Raw genomic sequence first — 12,512 nt, forward strand, 5'->3', positions numbered from 1 at the left:
GCCCTGCTGCCGGCTCCGGGGGACATGCAGGGCTGCCTGCGACTGGGCAAAGAAAACAGGTTTGCATTAAACCAAGCAGCACCATCTACCCTGTAGACTGGGGGAAAATGTTTTCTACAAAAGCCAGCACAGCCAAGGCGAGTTACAGTTTTAAAAAAATACAGGGTTCGCACACCCCTCCCCGCCCCTCTACCCAACTCCATCTCCTTTGTCGCCTTTTTGGGCACACAAACCCTGTTTCAGGTCCAAAGTAAATGTCAGAAAGCCAGATTTCAAAGCCATAGCTTTGTGAACAAGAGTAAACATTTTACAATCATATGCACAATTCCAACATATAAGCCAGTGGGCAAAAGAGGCTGATATCTGATAGAATGTTATGCTGGCACTTTTCAAGTAGCAATAGGGAATGGAATAGAGCAAAACTTGGATATTACTAATTCCATACACTACTATTTCTTGATTCCAATGACTGAAAAGGAAATCAAGAGAAAAAATATCTCCATTGGGAAGGACACTTCTTTCAATAAGTACCAAATGACTACTATAAAACACTGCAGAGAGCAACATAAAATGAGATTACCCTGTCCCTCATGCCAAGACCACGTAATACATGTTTCTGGCCTGCCTTGTGGTTTTCTTTTAAAGTACAACTACAGCCTTCTGCATTGTATTTAGAGTCCCTCTATTCATATTCAGGTCAGTAAGAGGAAGCAACTGCACCCCACCCTGCTAACATCTGCTACAGTAATTGCAAGGACAATTCAGTATTCATGGGCTTGGACACATTTATCTACATTACCCAAAACCTCATCTGGTAAGCCCCTCCTTCAGCTGCTCATTTTCACTGTACTCCAAATGTTTGGGCTGAAGACTTTTATACTGAATGTCTTCATGTGATCTTTGGCCAGTTTTTATATGGAAGATACTAGAAATAGAGATTTCTGTGCTTCTACAAATTGAGTAACAGGAAAATACATTTGCTTTAATGTTTAGAAGGAAAAAGCAGAAAAAAAAAAGAAATGTGGAACAATCTCATATTTTTGAAGCAGAGGCCAAACAAATGACAAAAAGGTGATGGATTTTTTCCATTGTGCGATTTGGCCATTCCCATAAATGTCTCCTCAGCTTTTGGCAAACAGTAAGACTAAAGAAAAAAATTTAAAATCAAATTGTTTGTGGAGAGTCAGGCAAATTCATGTGGTTGAAATATACCTTTAACTCAACGGTACATATAGATAATGCAAAGTCAAACAGTAGAGCAGCCCTGAGGCTGAGAGCAGTTTTCTCTTTATTCAGTCCTTCAAGGACTCTGGCCTTTCCTTGGGCCTGGGGAAATGAAGATCCAAAGTTTCCTCTGCCTTAGGAAACTGATAGAAGACTACTTTTTGTCTATCTCTAGAGGGAAAGCACCAGCCAACGGTTGTGGAAGCCTTTATAGTTTCAGGAATTTTTTAAACAGTTTATAACATCTTCAACAGTGCCCAAAGACAAAGATGGCATCCCAGATGAGTCCTGTATCAGTAGCTCACAAATCTTTTTCCCCTGAGATAATATGCACACAAATAAGAAACACAGGTAATGAAATTTGCATCAAATGGCTTCCTGACAGTTCTAATTATAGCGTTCACTTTAAAAATCACGAAAAAAGTCATCCATCAGTCAGTGCTGCTATCTTCCCTGTTACTCAACCCAAATACAAAGGAGAAAAAGATTAATGTAATTTAATATGTTATGCTACAATAGGATAAGCCTTTGATAGCTTGACTTCAGTATCTTTAAACAGTGCCAATTCACACCTGTTGATTGTTGAATAGAAGCTACATTTTATTTTTCTTCCTTTATTGTAAGCATATAATAAAGGGAAAAAATATATATTCTTATATAGAAGATTACCTAAAAAGAAATAGAGGGAATGGAGTAGAAGGAAAGCATAAGAGTGTGGGTGTGACAAGACTAAGCTTTTACAGTAGCTCAATTTTGTCAAAAAAAGAAATAAAGACCAAGTGAATAAGGCAGCAGGTGTGGAAGAAAGAAGTCACAGGGAGATATTTAGAACAATAAATGCTTTGTTTTAATGACTAACAAGAAAGAATCTTTTAAGAAAGTGGAGTAAATCTGCAACAATCACATCTGAAATAATATAAAAAACAAAATGTAGAATCAGTTTATTTTGTGATCCAAATCACAAAAGGATTTTTTCACTATATAAGTAATTAAACTTACTAAGAAAATTCCTTTTGTTAAACACCAATGTGACAAAGTTGCTAAAACATTGGACTCATTTAGTAATGGCTAACTACCTATACAGAAAGCCTAAATAATTAATGTCTGCTAAGATTTCATTTATATTCCTCTCATAGTTTTTATTACTGCAGTTAGTGCGCCAAGTTTCAGAACCATTTCTCAAATCATTGTGCTCAGTAGGCATTTATTCACCTGTTGTGCTCAGGGCACAGTTAAACACAATACCTGCTTCTCCAGTAATATTTGCCTTTGATATATGTCCATTTTGCTGGTCATTGGATTTCTACAAAGGAAGCACAGTTTTGTAAATTAAGAATGGCACTAGGGAAAAAAACAGAAACATGTTCAATATTTACATATGTTAAGTAGCAGCACTGACCTTATCTACAGCTTCTACACGCCTAGTTCTCTTCATGATCTCCTCAAGCCTCTACAATGAAATGTAAAGGAGTAAAATAACGTTTGGTGGCATTAATTTGAATATCTTTCTCCCAAACCACAACCGCTTGTCATTTATCAGCTGTATCTGTTTATTGCAAAAAAATGAATTATTTATTACTGTTGGCAACATTCCCTTCATTGTCACATCAGGGCAATGAGGACTGCAGCTTTTCTGAGAGCACATTTACATCATCTACTTCCTACTGCTCAGGTGGAAATAGACTGCTAAGGCACAACCAGACACAGTTTCTCTGCGTGGACTGAGTTACCTTCTTCCTTTCCAAGCGCTCTTGCTCTTCTCTTTGGAAATGCTTTTCACGTTCCAATCGAATCCTCTCGGCCTCTTCCCGCAGGCGAGCTTCCTCTTCTTTCTGTGTTGGTGGTAAAAGAAAAAGAAGAGAGGAAAAATAAGTGAGGAATGACAAGTTTTATACTCTATATCGAATTATGTGTGTCTACAACACCCTGAAAACACACTTTTGGAGTTTACAAGTCACCAAAAATCTTTTCAGATGGAATTGCACATTTCTTTATTAATTTCCATGTTTTGCGTAGCATTAAGAGAGAATAACTAACAATGGACATCTTGTTTGGTTCTGTGCCTGTTCCAGAACACAGCAGATGACAAATAAGGAATAAATTTTCTAGCCTTCAGCCTTAAAACAGCAGCCAGGAAAGTATTAGAGAGATCCATATTTTGTGTGGTGGATATTTTTGAGAGTAAAACAAATGCAGTAGAATGTTTTGTTTGGCCAACAGAGTAACTGTTTAATGAGACCAAGGGCAAACAGCCACAGGCCCATTTGCACAAACTTTCCATTTCTGCTTTTTTAATGAAATGCAAAATTTATCTGGAATATACTGTAGAGGGGCCTTGCTCCTTGACTGGGACACTGTTATATGACGGAACTACTACAATAGAAAATTTTTTGCATCTCTAACATCCAAAATAGCCTAGGCGTTGTGCTATCTTTGAGGGCTAAATTGAGTTAAACCTCAGTTTAACATTTCAAAGAAAATAGCACAAATCTTCTGGAAAAGAAGAACGGAATTTCTCAGCCATATTCACTAACACAGTCCTTTAAGCATTTATTACCAGAAGCATACATTTATACACCAGAAGAAAAACCTTGTGTCTACAAGGCAAATTGAAGTGTTGGATTGTGGAAGAACAAAGCACATGCAAGAAGTAAGAGAACATGTGAGAAGAGAAGAATCCTATCCAGAATGCTTACCATAGAATGCTTACCTCTCCTGAAGTCAGTAAACCAAGATTAGGCCCATCAGAAATGAAAGCACTTGAAAAACTTGATTTTCATTTATTATGTCTTTTGGCTGATTTCTGGGGTACTGGGCCAGATAAAAGTTCTCCTTGGTTTGATTAAATCTACCCCTTTCCACCAGCCCCACACAAAAGCAGTATTTGACATAGGATTAGAATTCAGCAGTACTATATCTCCAATGCAGTGAATAGTTATCTTTACATCTGGACTTGCTATAACTCTTGGGACAAAGAATTCTCTGGTATAACAGCATTTGTCAAAATTCCCCAATTCAACTATATTGATCTTTTCATCCTGATTTACGAGGAATAAGAAAGGATTTGTTCAAAATACATTGAAAAGGGAGAGAGGGGAAAAAAACCCCAAAACTCAACTCCCTACCACATTTTTGTCAAGTAGAAAGATCTCTACTCTTTGAACTACTCTGTGGAACGACCTCTGTCCCAACACTTTTCAGATAGCATTTAAATTGTAGATATTGCGCTAATTTAGGAAAGAAGTGCTGCTACACCCACTTTGCTGCCAGCTAGACTGGCCCAGGAATACCAAGAGGGAAGCATACTTGTTTCTGAACACGCTCCATCTCTTCTTTCTCCTTCTGCTCTCTCTCTTCTGCCTGGCGGCGCAGCCGTTCCTCCTTTTCCCGCTCCTCTGCATCCTTCCTTTGTTTTTCTGCCTCTTGTCTGCGAGCTTCCTCTTCCTCTCGGCGAGCTCTTTCTTCAGCTATCCTCTGTGACAACTCCTCTTTCTTTTGTCTGCAATCATTAAATAAGCATAAGAAAAACAGGGAATAAAAGTAGGAAGAAAAGCCAAATGACCAGGTTCCTGATCCAGCACTGCTGTCCCAAATTGATAAAGGGTGCACTGCTGCCCTATTCCTAAGCTGCCTGTTCTGCTTCCCACAGGGGCCAAACATGAAGGCCTATGGAATATAAAAAACTTCACAATTCAACACCAATACTTTTCCAGCACACTTCTGCCTAATCCATGACTTGCATACTTTCTAAGTCAGAAACAGTATCTTTGATTAATACATTTTGCTTTCCTTTCTGGTATAATCATATTAGAAACAGTAGGCATTTTTGTCACCCATCTCACCTCATGGCAATGATTACTCCTTGATTTAAAAAAGTATCTAATTCTGCAGATTTTTGAAGGTTACCTCTCAACCTTACTAATGGCCCCTCAAATCCTTGTGTTATGAAGCGAGTGACTTTTCCCTTCACCTTTGATGTTTCTCGAATTATTTAGGACTTTTTAGCGTATCTTCCCAGCTGAAGAATCCTTAACTGCTTAGTAGATTTTTATATGGGAACTACTTTGTGCTTGTGATCTTCCTTGATGTCCGTCTGCACTTATTTTTCTAGTTTTACTAATTTTACAATTGCAAAGAAAAAATAAAAGTCAACATTCAAAATGTAGATTTATCTTGGGCCATTCAGAATGACATTTTCATTTTGTTCTTATTTTCTATTAACTTGTAACAGTTAATTTACTTTGTCAACCATGATTCACCTGATACTTCCATATTTTCAACTCCAAAAAGATCTTTTCCCTCAAAAATAATTCACTCAGAGACCAACACCAGTAGTCAAGTTAGGATTATTTCCTATTCCTACATTGCTTTATGCTTATTAGTACAGCAATTCAGCTTCCATTTTGTAAGATATGTCTCAACCTGTTCACAACTGACTTGAATCACTGGAGACCAACATCATCTCACTGGCCTCAACTCCTTTCAAGTTCTTTTATGAAGGCACTGCACAGACACTGGAAACTCCTTTCACTGTGAAAGCTGATTATTCTTTACTTTTTATTTTTGATCTTTCTGACTTAGTATTTATTCATTGTATTACTCTTACGCCACAGCAGCTTTTTTTCTTTAAAACTTTTTTTGAGAGAGTCAGTTTTGTGAGCCTTTTGGAAAGCCAGGCTATTTTAACTAGTTCTGCCTTGTTCCTATTAGCAAAGTGGTTAAAGAAATCCAACAAATTCGAGAGGCATGGCAGCCCTCTGAAAAACAACAACTTGTGCTATAGCCAGAGTCATGAGTATCCAGATGGGCTACTCATTTGCTATTAGAAAGTGAGATGTAACATTAATTACGCTCCAAAACTTTTGGGAGGGTATTGGTGGTCTCTTTATTTTAAACAGGAAAACAAAGAGGTCTAAGTCACAACATCTGGACATCTAAAGCACCACCCACAACAGAGATCTTACAAGTCAAAGTAAGAGACTCTGTGTCAATTACAAAGTTGAAAACAGCAGTGCAGAGTTCTCTAGCTGGAATAAAAAAGTGCAGTGTAGTTAATCTCTGAGGAAAAAACAAATCACAACTGCAAGGATCTACTCTCTCCTCCTGACTTATTTTAAAGTTCTACTTACAAAAGGTTTAACCTTACATATCTGCTTAGGTATATATATTCCACCAACTGAAAAACCCAAGAGGAAAATATGGTTTTGGGGAGGAACTTGTGCCTTCTGCACTTCAATGCTGTGCTTCACATATAACAACGTAACAGCAGAATACACACAACAAGCTGCTCAAAACATCTACATACTTCACTGCAGAGGCCTAGAATTACCTTTCAAGCTCTTCTCTCTCCCTCCTTTCCTGCTCCTCCCGTTCCCGCTGCTCACGGGCAAGGCGCCTCTTTTCAGCCAGCAGCCTTGTTGCTTCTTCAGGGTCAGTTGTACCTGCAGAGGGCTTGGGCAGTGCTGGGGCTGGAGAAGGAGTTGGTGGAGCAGGAGATAGGGATGGGCTGGCTGCTGAAACAAATGGGAAAGAAAATTAGTTTGTACAGACACAGTAGCCAAGATGTCACTCTCTTGAAAGGAACAGAAAATACTTCTAAACGCACTGCAAAGTGTGTTCAAGATTATGTGGTTTCCTCAAGGGGAGGAAAATGTTTCTAGATGCCAGAGGTTCACATACTTCAGGGAAGTTTGGTTTTGCAGAATATGTGAAACCATCTGCAGCTGAAAGTGTAAGTCAAGTTTTCTGTCAGAACAAATGCTGACAGGTGCTTAACAGGAGTTATGCTGACTCAGCAAGTCCCTACCATCACATTACTTAAGCTTGCCCAGTTCTGTTTGAAGAGCAAAAATAAAACATTGTGAAATTATATTTTATTCTGTATGATCATCCACATCTGAAGATCAGAGCCAGAATTTTTGGTGATAGTCAATTTTGGTGACTTGGTGATCTCAAACATCAACTGCCTGATGTGATCTGCACCAATGGTAGGGCACCAGCTATCATCAGTTATACAGCTGCTCCAACCTGAGGCAACTCATGGAACACACCTTTTTAAATTTTGCCACTTCTGGTGAACTGTGGCTTGTGTTCAAATCTCAGTAATGCCTTCATATCAATTCTTTATTCAGGGCCAGCTTTGTCCATGTGGCAGAGAAGATATTACAGGGTTTTTTCATATTTCTGTAAGCTTGCCTGGCATTCTCTAGCACAGGTACAGAGTGACTTATCACCTTTCCTCTAGACACCAGGGACCATTACCAACGCACAAGCTAATGTTAGGAAGCATTCTCAGAGTAATCCCATCTGGTAATGCAGACAAACATGGAGAGGGAAGACTTTGTATGGTCAATGAAATCAGATTCTGACCCAGTAATATATATGTAAAATAAGTCATAAGGAGCAGCAAGCAGATGATTATAAATCTGCATTTCTAACCATACACTGGGATGTGACAATTTTCCTAACCTCACTAACAACTTCTAAAGATTGGTCTCCTCCCTGATTCCCCCCTTCCTATACCTCATCATGTAAACAAACATAAATTCATTTGTTTTCTGTGCTGAATTCCCATCTGTTGACCACTCTGCTCTCCTCTTCTATCAGCTAAAAACTACAGAGGTCTTTCTATAACTGCTTCAGGGCTTTGACCATGAATTTAAATGATGCTTCTTCACCAGTCATTCAAAGAGTGCCAGTGCCTGTTCTCTAGCCTTGAGGTGAGCTGGCACAGTTTTGCCCTAGTGCAATGGAGCACTATTCTCTCACATTACCAAAACAGGTATTCAGCCCAACCGCAGGGAACAGTCCCGAGTTGGGCTAACCTCCAAGATGTAGCTGGGAACTTAGAAAATTCTGGGATGTTGAAATATAAAAAGGTAAGCAATTTGATCACTCTGAATCTTGGGAGCCATTTAGAGCCATGCTCTTAGTAGCCTTGGGGACAGAAGGTAAGAAAATGAGAGGCTGCAATTACAGCCTGGATCAGAAACATACCAGAGAGCCTTTGTAATTGTAAACAGTATAAATGACAGAGTTCCTGTACCTCAGCCCTTTTTAATTTACTAACACGGGCCAAGGCAGGGCTGTTGCTTTGAAGGGAGCACAGCTTTGTGCTGCTTGGAGCTCGCTTCTTGCCTCAGGCACTGAAGTTGGCAGCATAACAAGCAGCTTAATGCACACCTGCCCTGCTGTCAGAACAGGTAACACCCAAAAGACCTTTAAAGCTTCACTGGCATTAGTAAAGTTGTGTATGAGATTTGCCTGCAAAAGCTTGAACAGCTTCACCAGCAATTGCTACCTGCTGACCTCCTGGCTCCTGCGAACACAGAGCCAGCAGGCAGCTGAGCCAGACCAGTGAAAGGCCAGTGTGTTACCTGTAGGGAATGAGCTGTATTCACCTGCAACACAGTCCCAGGAGAATCAGCAACATTCCTCTAGCCCCAAATGCTGTACTTGCATTCTCTAGATTCTAGAATTCTCTCTAGAATCTAGAACTCTAGAATTCTCTCTAGATTCTTGAATTCAACCAGTGACTAAGTTTTGGTAGCTAGAACCTCCATTGGCAGTACAAAGCCATCCTGTCACCTCATATGTAAAATCTGCCTGAGCTCTCCATCTTTGGTCCCAACCACCACCTCCTCTGGCTTTGGGAAAACACATTCAATTTGAAGGGCTGCTCACCGCTTTGACTATAGTACCCTTCTCTTTCATTTGTCTCCACTTTATACTCTTGTTTGTATTCTTTGATATGAATACAAACTGCTTGACTTTTGAATACCTTTATCACACATAACCTGTTTCAATATTAAGAGATCTTGACACAAACTCAAATATTGACAGATGCTGCAAAGAAGTGGAGCCTCTCTTCTTCCTGAACTAAACAGTCAAATAAGCATGATGGTTTTTCTGGTCGGCACCTTGTACCGGAGAGCTACAACTTGTAAACACTTGCAAAGTTATCTCAGTGCTATCTCTGAAATGGTCTTAAAAGGAAGTTTTCCTCTCAAAAGGAAGCAGGCAAAAGATAGCAATTAAATCTCCTTTGCATGCCCATGGCCAACAGATACATCCATTCACCCTTTTTGTGGGGTTGCACCTTCTGTAGTAGGACCTGGGTATCAGACAGGAACTACTGTAACAGGACTTAATAAAACACAAGAAATCAATTCACATGAGGTTTTTTTCACAGAACAGCCCCATACTATACCTGCTGCAGTTGAATGCAAGATTACTAATACTTAAAAGTGTTATCTGAAAGATACATACAGGCAAGTCTACGAATTTTAAGTTCAGAATCGTAACTAACCCAACTTGTCTATCCCAGTGGTCACACTGGACTTTCTGTCTCATCTACAAGACACCATTTATGCCATATTTAGAATGAACTAAATTGTCTGCTAGAAGAAACCTGTATTTTTTTCATTTTCAGATTTACCTTTTGCCCCTTCTACACTTTACAGTCTTTTTTTTTTGTGTGTGTGTACATCCTTTTCTGCATTGCTACTTTTCAAGGTTGGTAGGGTTTGGTGTGGGTTTCTTGTTCACTGGTTAACTATTTTTAATAACTCATTTTCCCTTAAAAATTCTCCCTATTCCTTTTTACTTTTCTCCTTGGTTCTTTGCATTCCACTGTATTCTGCTAATCTCTCCTGTGATATGGTTCTCTTTCAATATTATACACAAGCTAGCAGGGTTACCAGCACAAGTGCACTGTGTCTAGCAGAGCTGGACATTGTCACTGCTCACACACCTTATGTGATGGCTTCCTGTACCGTCTTCAGACCATTATTATTCTACTTCAACAGCTTGTAAAGAAGCTATGTTATGATATGGGGGACAAAATTCCTATCCAAAAGGGCAGAGAAGAGGCTTGTGAAGCCATACTGTGTGAGGCAGCTTGGCATGTTGTTTTCTCTTAGAAGCAGGAGGGCTTCAACCTGCCTACAATTTCCTCATGATGAACATATATCAGCAGGAGTGTTGCGAAGAATTCAGACTAACCTTTGACAGAAAAATACTGAAAGCTACATCATTTCAGAGAAAGGGAAGGAAAAATATAAAACATTCCTTAGCCTAAAGTAGGATGTCTCCTTACCTTGAGTTAGCTGTGCTTGGACAGTGAGCTGTTCCTGACTTGTGGCTTCTTCAGCACCTGCTGAAGTTCCTTTGCTCTCTTCTGTCCTCACCTCATTGGCCTTTTCAGCCTCCTTTTCTGGTCTTTTCTTCTCACCCTCTGGTTTGATCTCTTTTTTGACTGGCCGGATGTTGCCAGGAGAGGGAGGACGTGTCTGAGCAGAGGAAACTTTGGAGGAACCAGGTGGGGAAGTTATCTGCTTGGGTGTGCCAGGCAAAAAAGGCAAAGATTTTGACGCATGCCTGTGTAATCAAAGAGTGACAATGCTGGTTTCCACTTATATATCACTTCTACAACCATAGCAGCTAAAAATAAAACCACTTCTCTGTTTCTCTAGCAAGCAGGACTGCTAGCACAACTGATTTGGTTTCATGCAAAATGCCTCTCTCCAAGTCTCCAGATGTGTGAGCACAGAGCCCAACCAGGAAGGAAGAGACCAAGTATTTTCCTTCCCCTTCTCCAGAGCAGTAGCAAGATTTTTTTAAAGCGGGACTGTCTTTCCTTTTTTTTTGCAGAGACAAAACATCTACATCATCAAATACATTTGCCCTGTTTCACATTTGATTAATAGAACAATCAGAGCTGCCTATAACTCATGTCCCGCTAAGCATGTACTTGACTTACCAAACTGGAGAGGGAGCTGATGATCTAGCTTTGAGGCTGGAAGTAAAATGACCTCCTTTAAAGTTGGCTGAGAAGCTGGATGACAAATGGTCCTTTTCTCTTTTGTCAGTCTATAGCTCAGCAAACAAAAAGACAAAGTCAAGCCAGAGTTCACACAGCTAAAGAAAGCAAAGCAAGCTTAGTTAAGGATGAGGAGTTGGGGGGCTGAGAAAAGCAGCGCTGAGTCAGTGGTTTCTACAGCTTGTTTAACAAGTTCCTTAATATAGCTCCTGTAACCTGAAACCATCTTTGTCAGTAGATGTGCATTTGACAACAAGAATCCTTCTTAACCATTCTCTCCTGTCCCAAAATGTAATGGACTAATTTGCAGAGGCTTATTTTTACACAGGCAAAACAATTACCTTTTATAGTTTGATCTTTGCTGACTGCCACAGAGTACATTCCACTGCTTCCCATAAACACAGGATTTCTTTCGAAGAAAAGACAAAACAAACTCCCCCTCCCCTTGGCTCATACTTGGTCACAGTCTTTCTATATAGCACAATATTTTGGATTCATGCTTACAAGTGAACACCACAGATGTCCTCAAAGCTTCCAAATATGGTACACCAGTTATCCTAGTCTTTCTTTTCTTGCATGATTTTACTGCACATAGTTTTTGCCATTGGTTCCTTATACATGATAGTGATTTTCTTTTTCCCTCTTTATTTTTAAAAAATAAAATCCTAAGTTGAGAAACATTTCTAGTAACTCAAACCAGAGCAGAAGGTAAGAAGAGCTACAACACAACTACTGCTTTAAGGGAATATATCAGAATGTAGGTATCTATACACTCCCTATATTTAAGCGTAGATGAAAAACTTCATTGTTTTGGTATAATAAGCTCAGACCCCAGGAGTCTGAAGAATAGGAATACTGGAAGTACACTGAGCTGCCACTCAGCCAGCATGATGCAGAGGCTGCTGCTCACCACCTTGGCTGGAGCTTAAACACAATCCCTGTGTCATGAGGCTTGAGAGCCTCACCTGCTGAAAGCTGTGCAATGCTTGTCCCCTGAACTGAAAGCCAGGTTAACAACTGGAAAAGACAGACTGAAAACAATTTCATGAGCACATGATGTGCTAAGTTATCAAAGTAAACACAACCAGAACAAATGCACTACAATGAACGTGAGTTTTGGCTCGCTAACAGTAACTCTCTATTGTAGCTACGTTATTAGTACTGAAAGCAGAGCATCAGAAAATTTTTCCTCATATCATAAAATAAAAAGCTGAATTCATACAGAAGTTTGCAGAAGCATAAAAGATTCTCCACATCACACAGGCTACTGGAAACACCTCTTAACTCACCCATTTTATATTAACAACAGTTTTATATCACCTCCTCCACCAAAAAGTAACAACATTTCTTCTTTTTAACTTAGAAAAAGAAAAGCCAAATCCCAAACCTCTTGCAATCAGAAAGGCTTAAGAGGAAGAACCAACAGGCCATGCTCTATGCACATGCTAGGAAATTTCTCTAAAGATAC

The 12,512-nt window shown here is 39.6% G+C and overlaps 1 protein-coding gene across 1 annotated transcript in view; it reads right to left on the reverse strand.

The window, feature by feature from the left end:
• MAP7 (microtubule associated protein 7) overlaps positions 1-12,512 on the reverse strand; it is a 99,965-nt gene that overhangs the window by 8,176 nt on the left and 79,277 nt on the right. The window contains exons 9-16 of the mRNA XM_031056301.1: positions 10,985-11,094; positions 10,322-10,602; positions 6,554-6,737; positions 4,531-4,723; positions 2,955-3,056; positions 2,624-2,674; positions 2,470-2,527; positions 25-42 (exon numbers count right to left, since the gene is read on the reverse strand). Coding sequence (XP_030912161.1) covers positions 25-42; positions 2,470-2,527; positions 2,624-2,674; positions 2,955-3,056; positions 4,531-4,723; positions 6,554-6,737; positions 10,322-10,602; positions 10,985-11,094 — 997 coding nt within the window. The remainder of the gene's footprint in view (positions 1-24; positions 43-2,469; positions 2,528-2,623; positions 2,675-2,954; positions 3,057-4,530; positions 4,724-6,553; positions 6,738-10,321; positions 10,603-10,984; positions 11,095-12,512) is intronic.

Source organism: Geospiza fortis, unplaced genomic scaffold (assembly GCF_000277835.1).
Source record: "Geospiza fortis unplaced genomic scaffold, GeoFor_1.0 scaffold162, whole genome shotgun sequence".
Classification (NCBI taxonomy): domain Eukaryota; kingdom Metazoa; phylum Chordata; class Aves; order Passeriformes; family Thraupidae; genus Geospiza; species Geospiza fortis.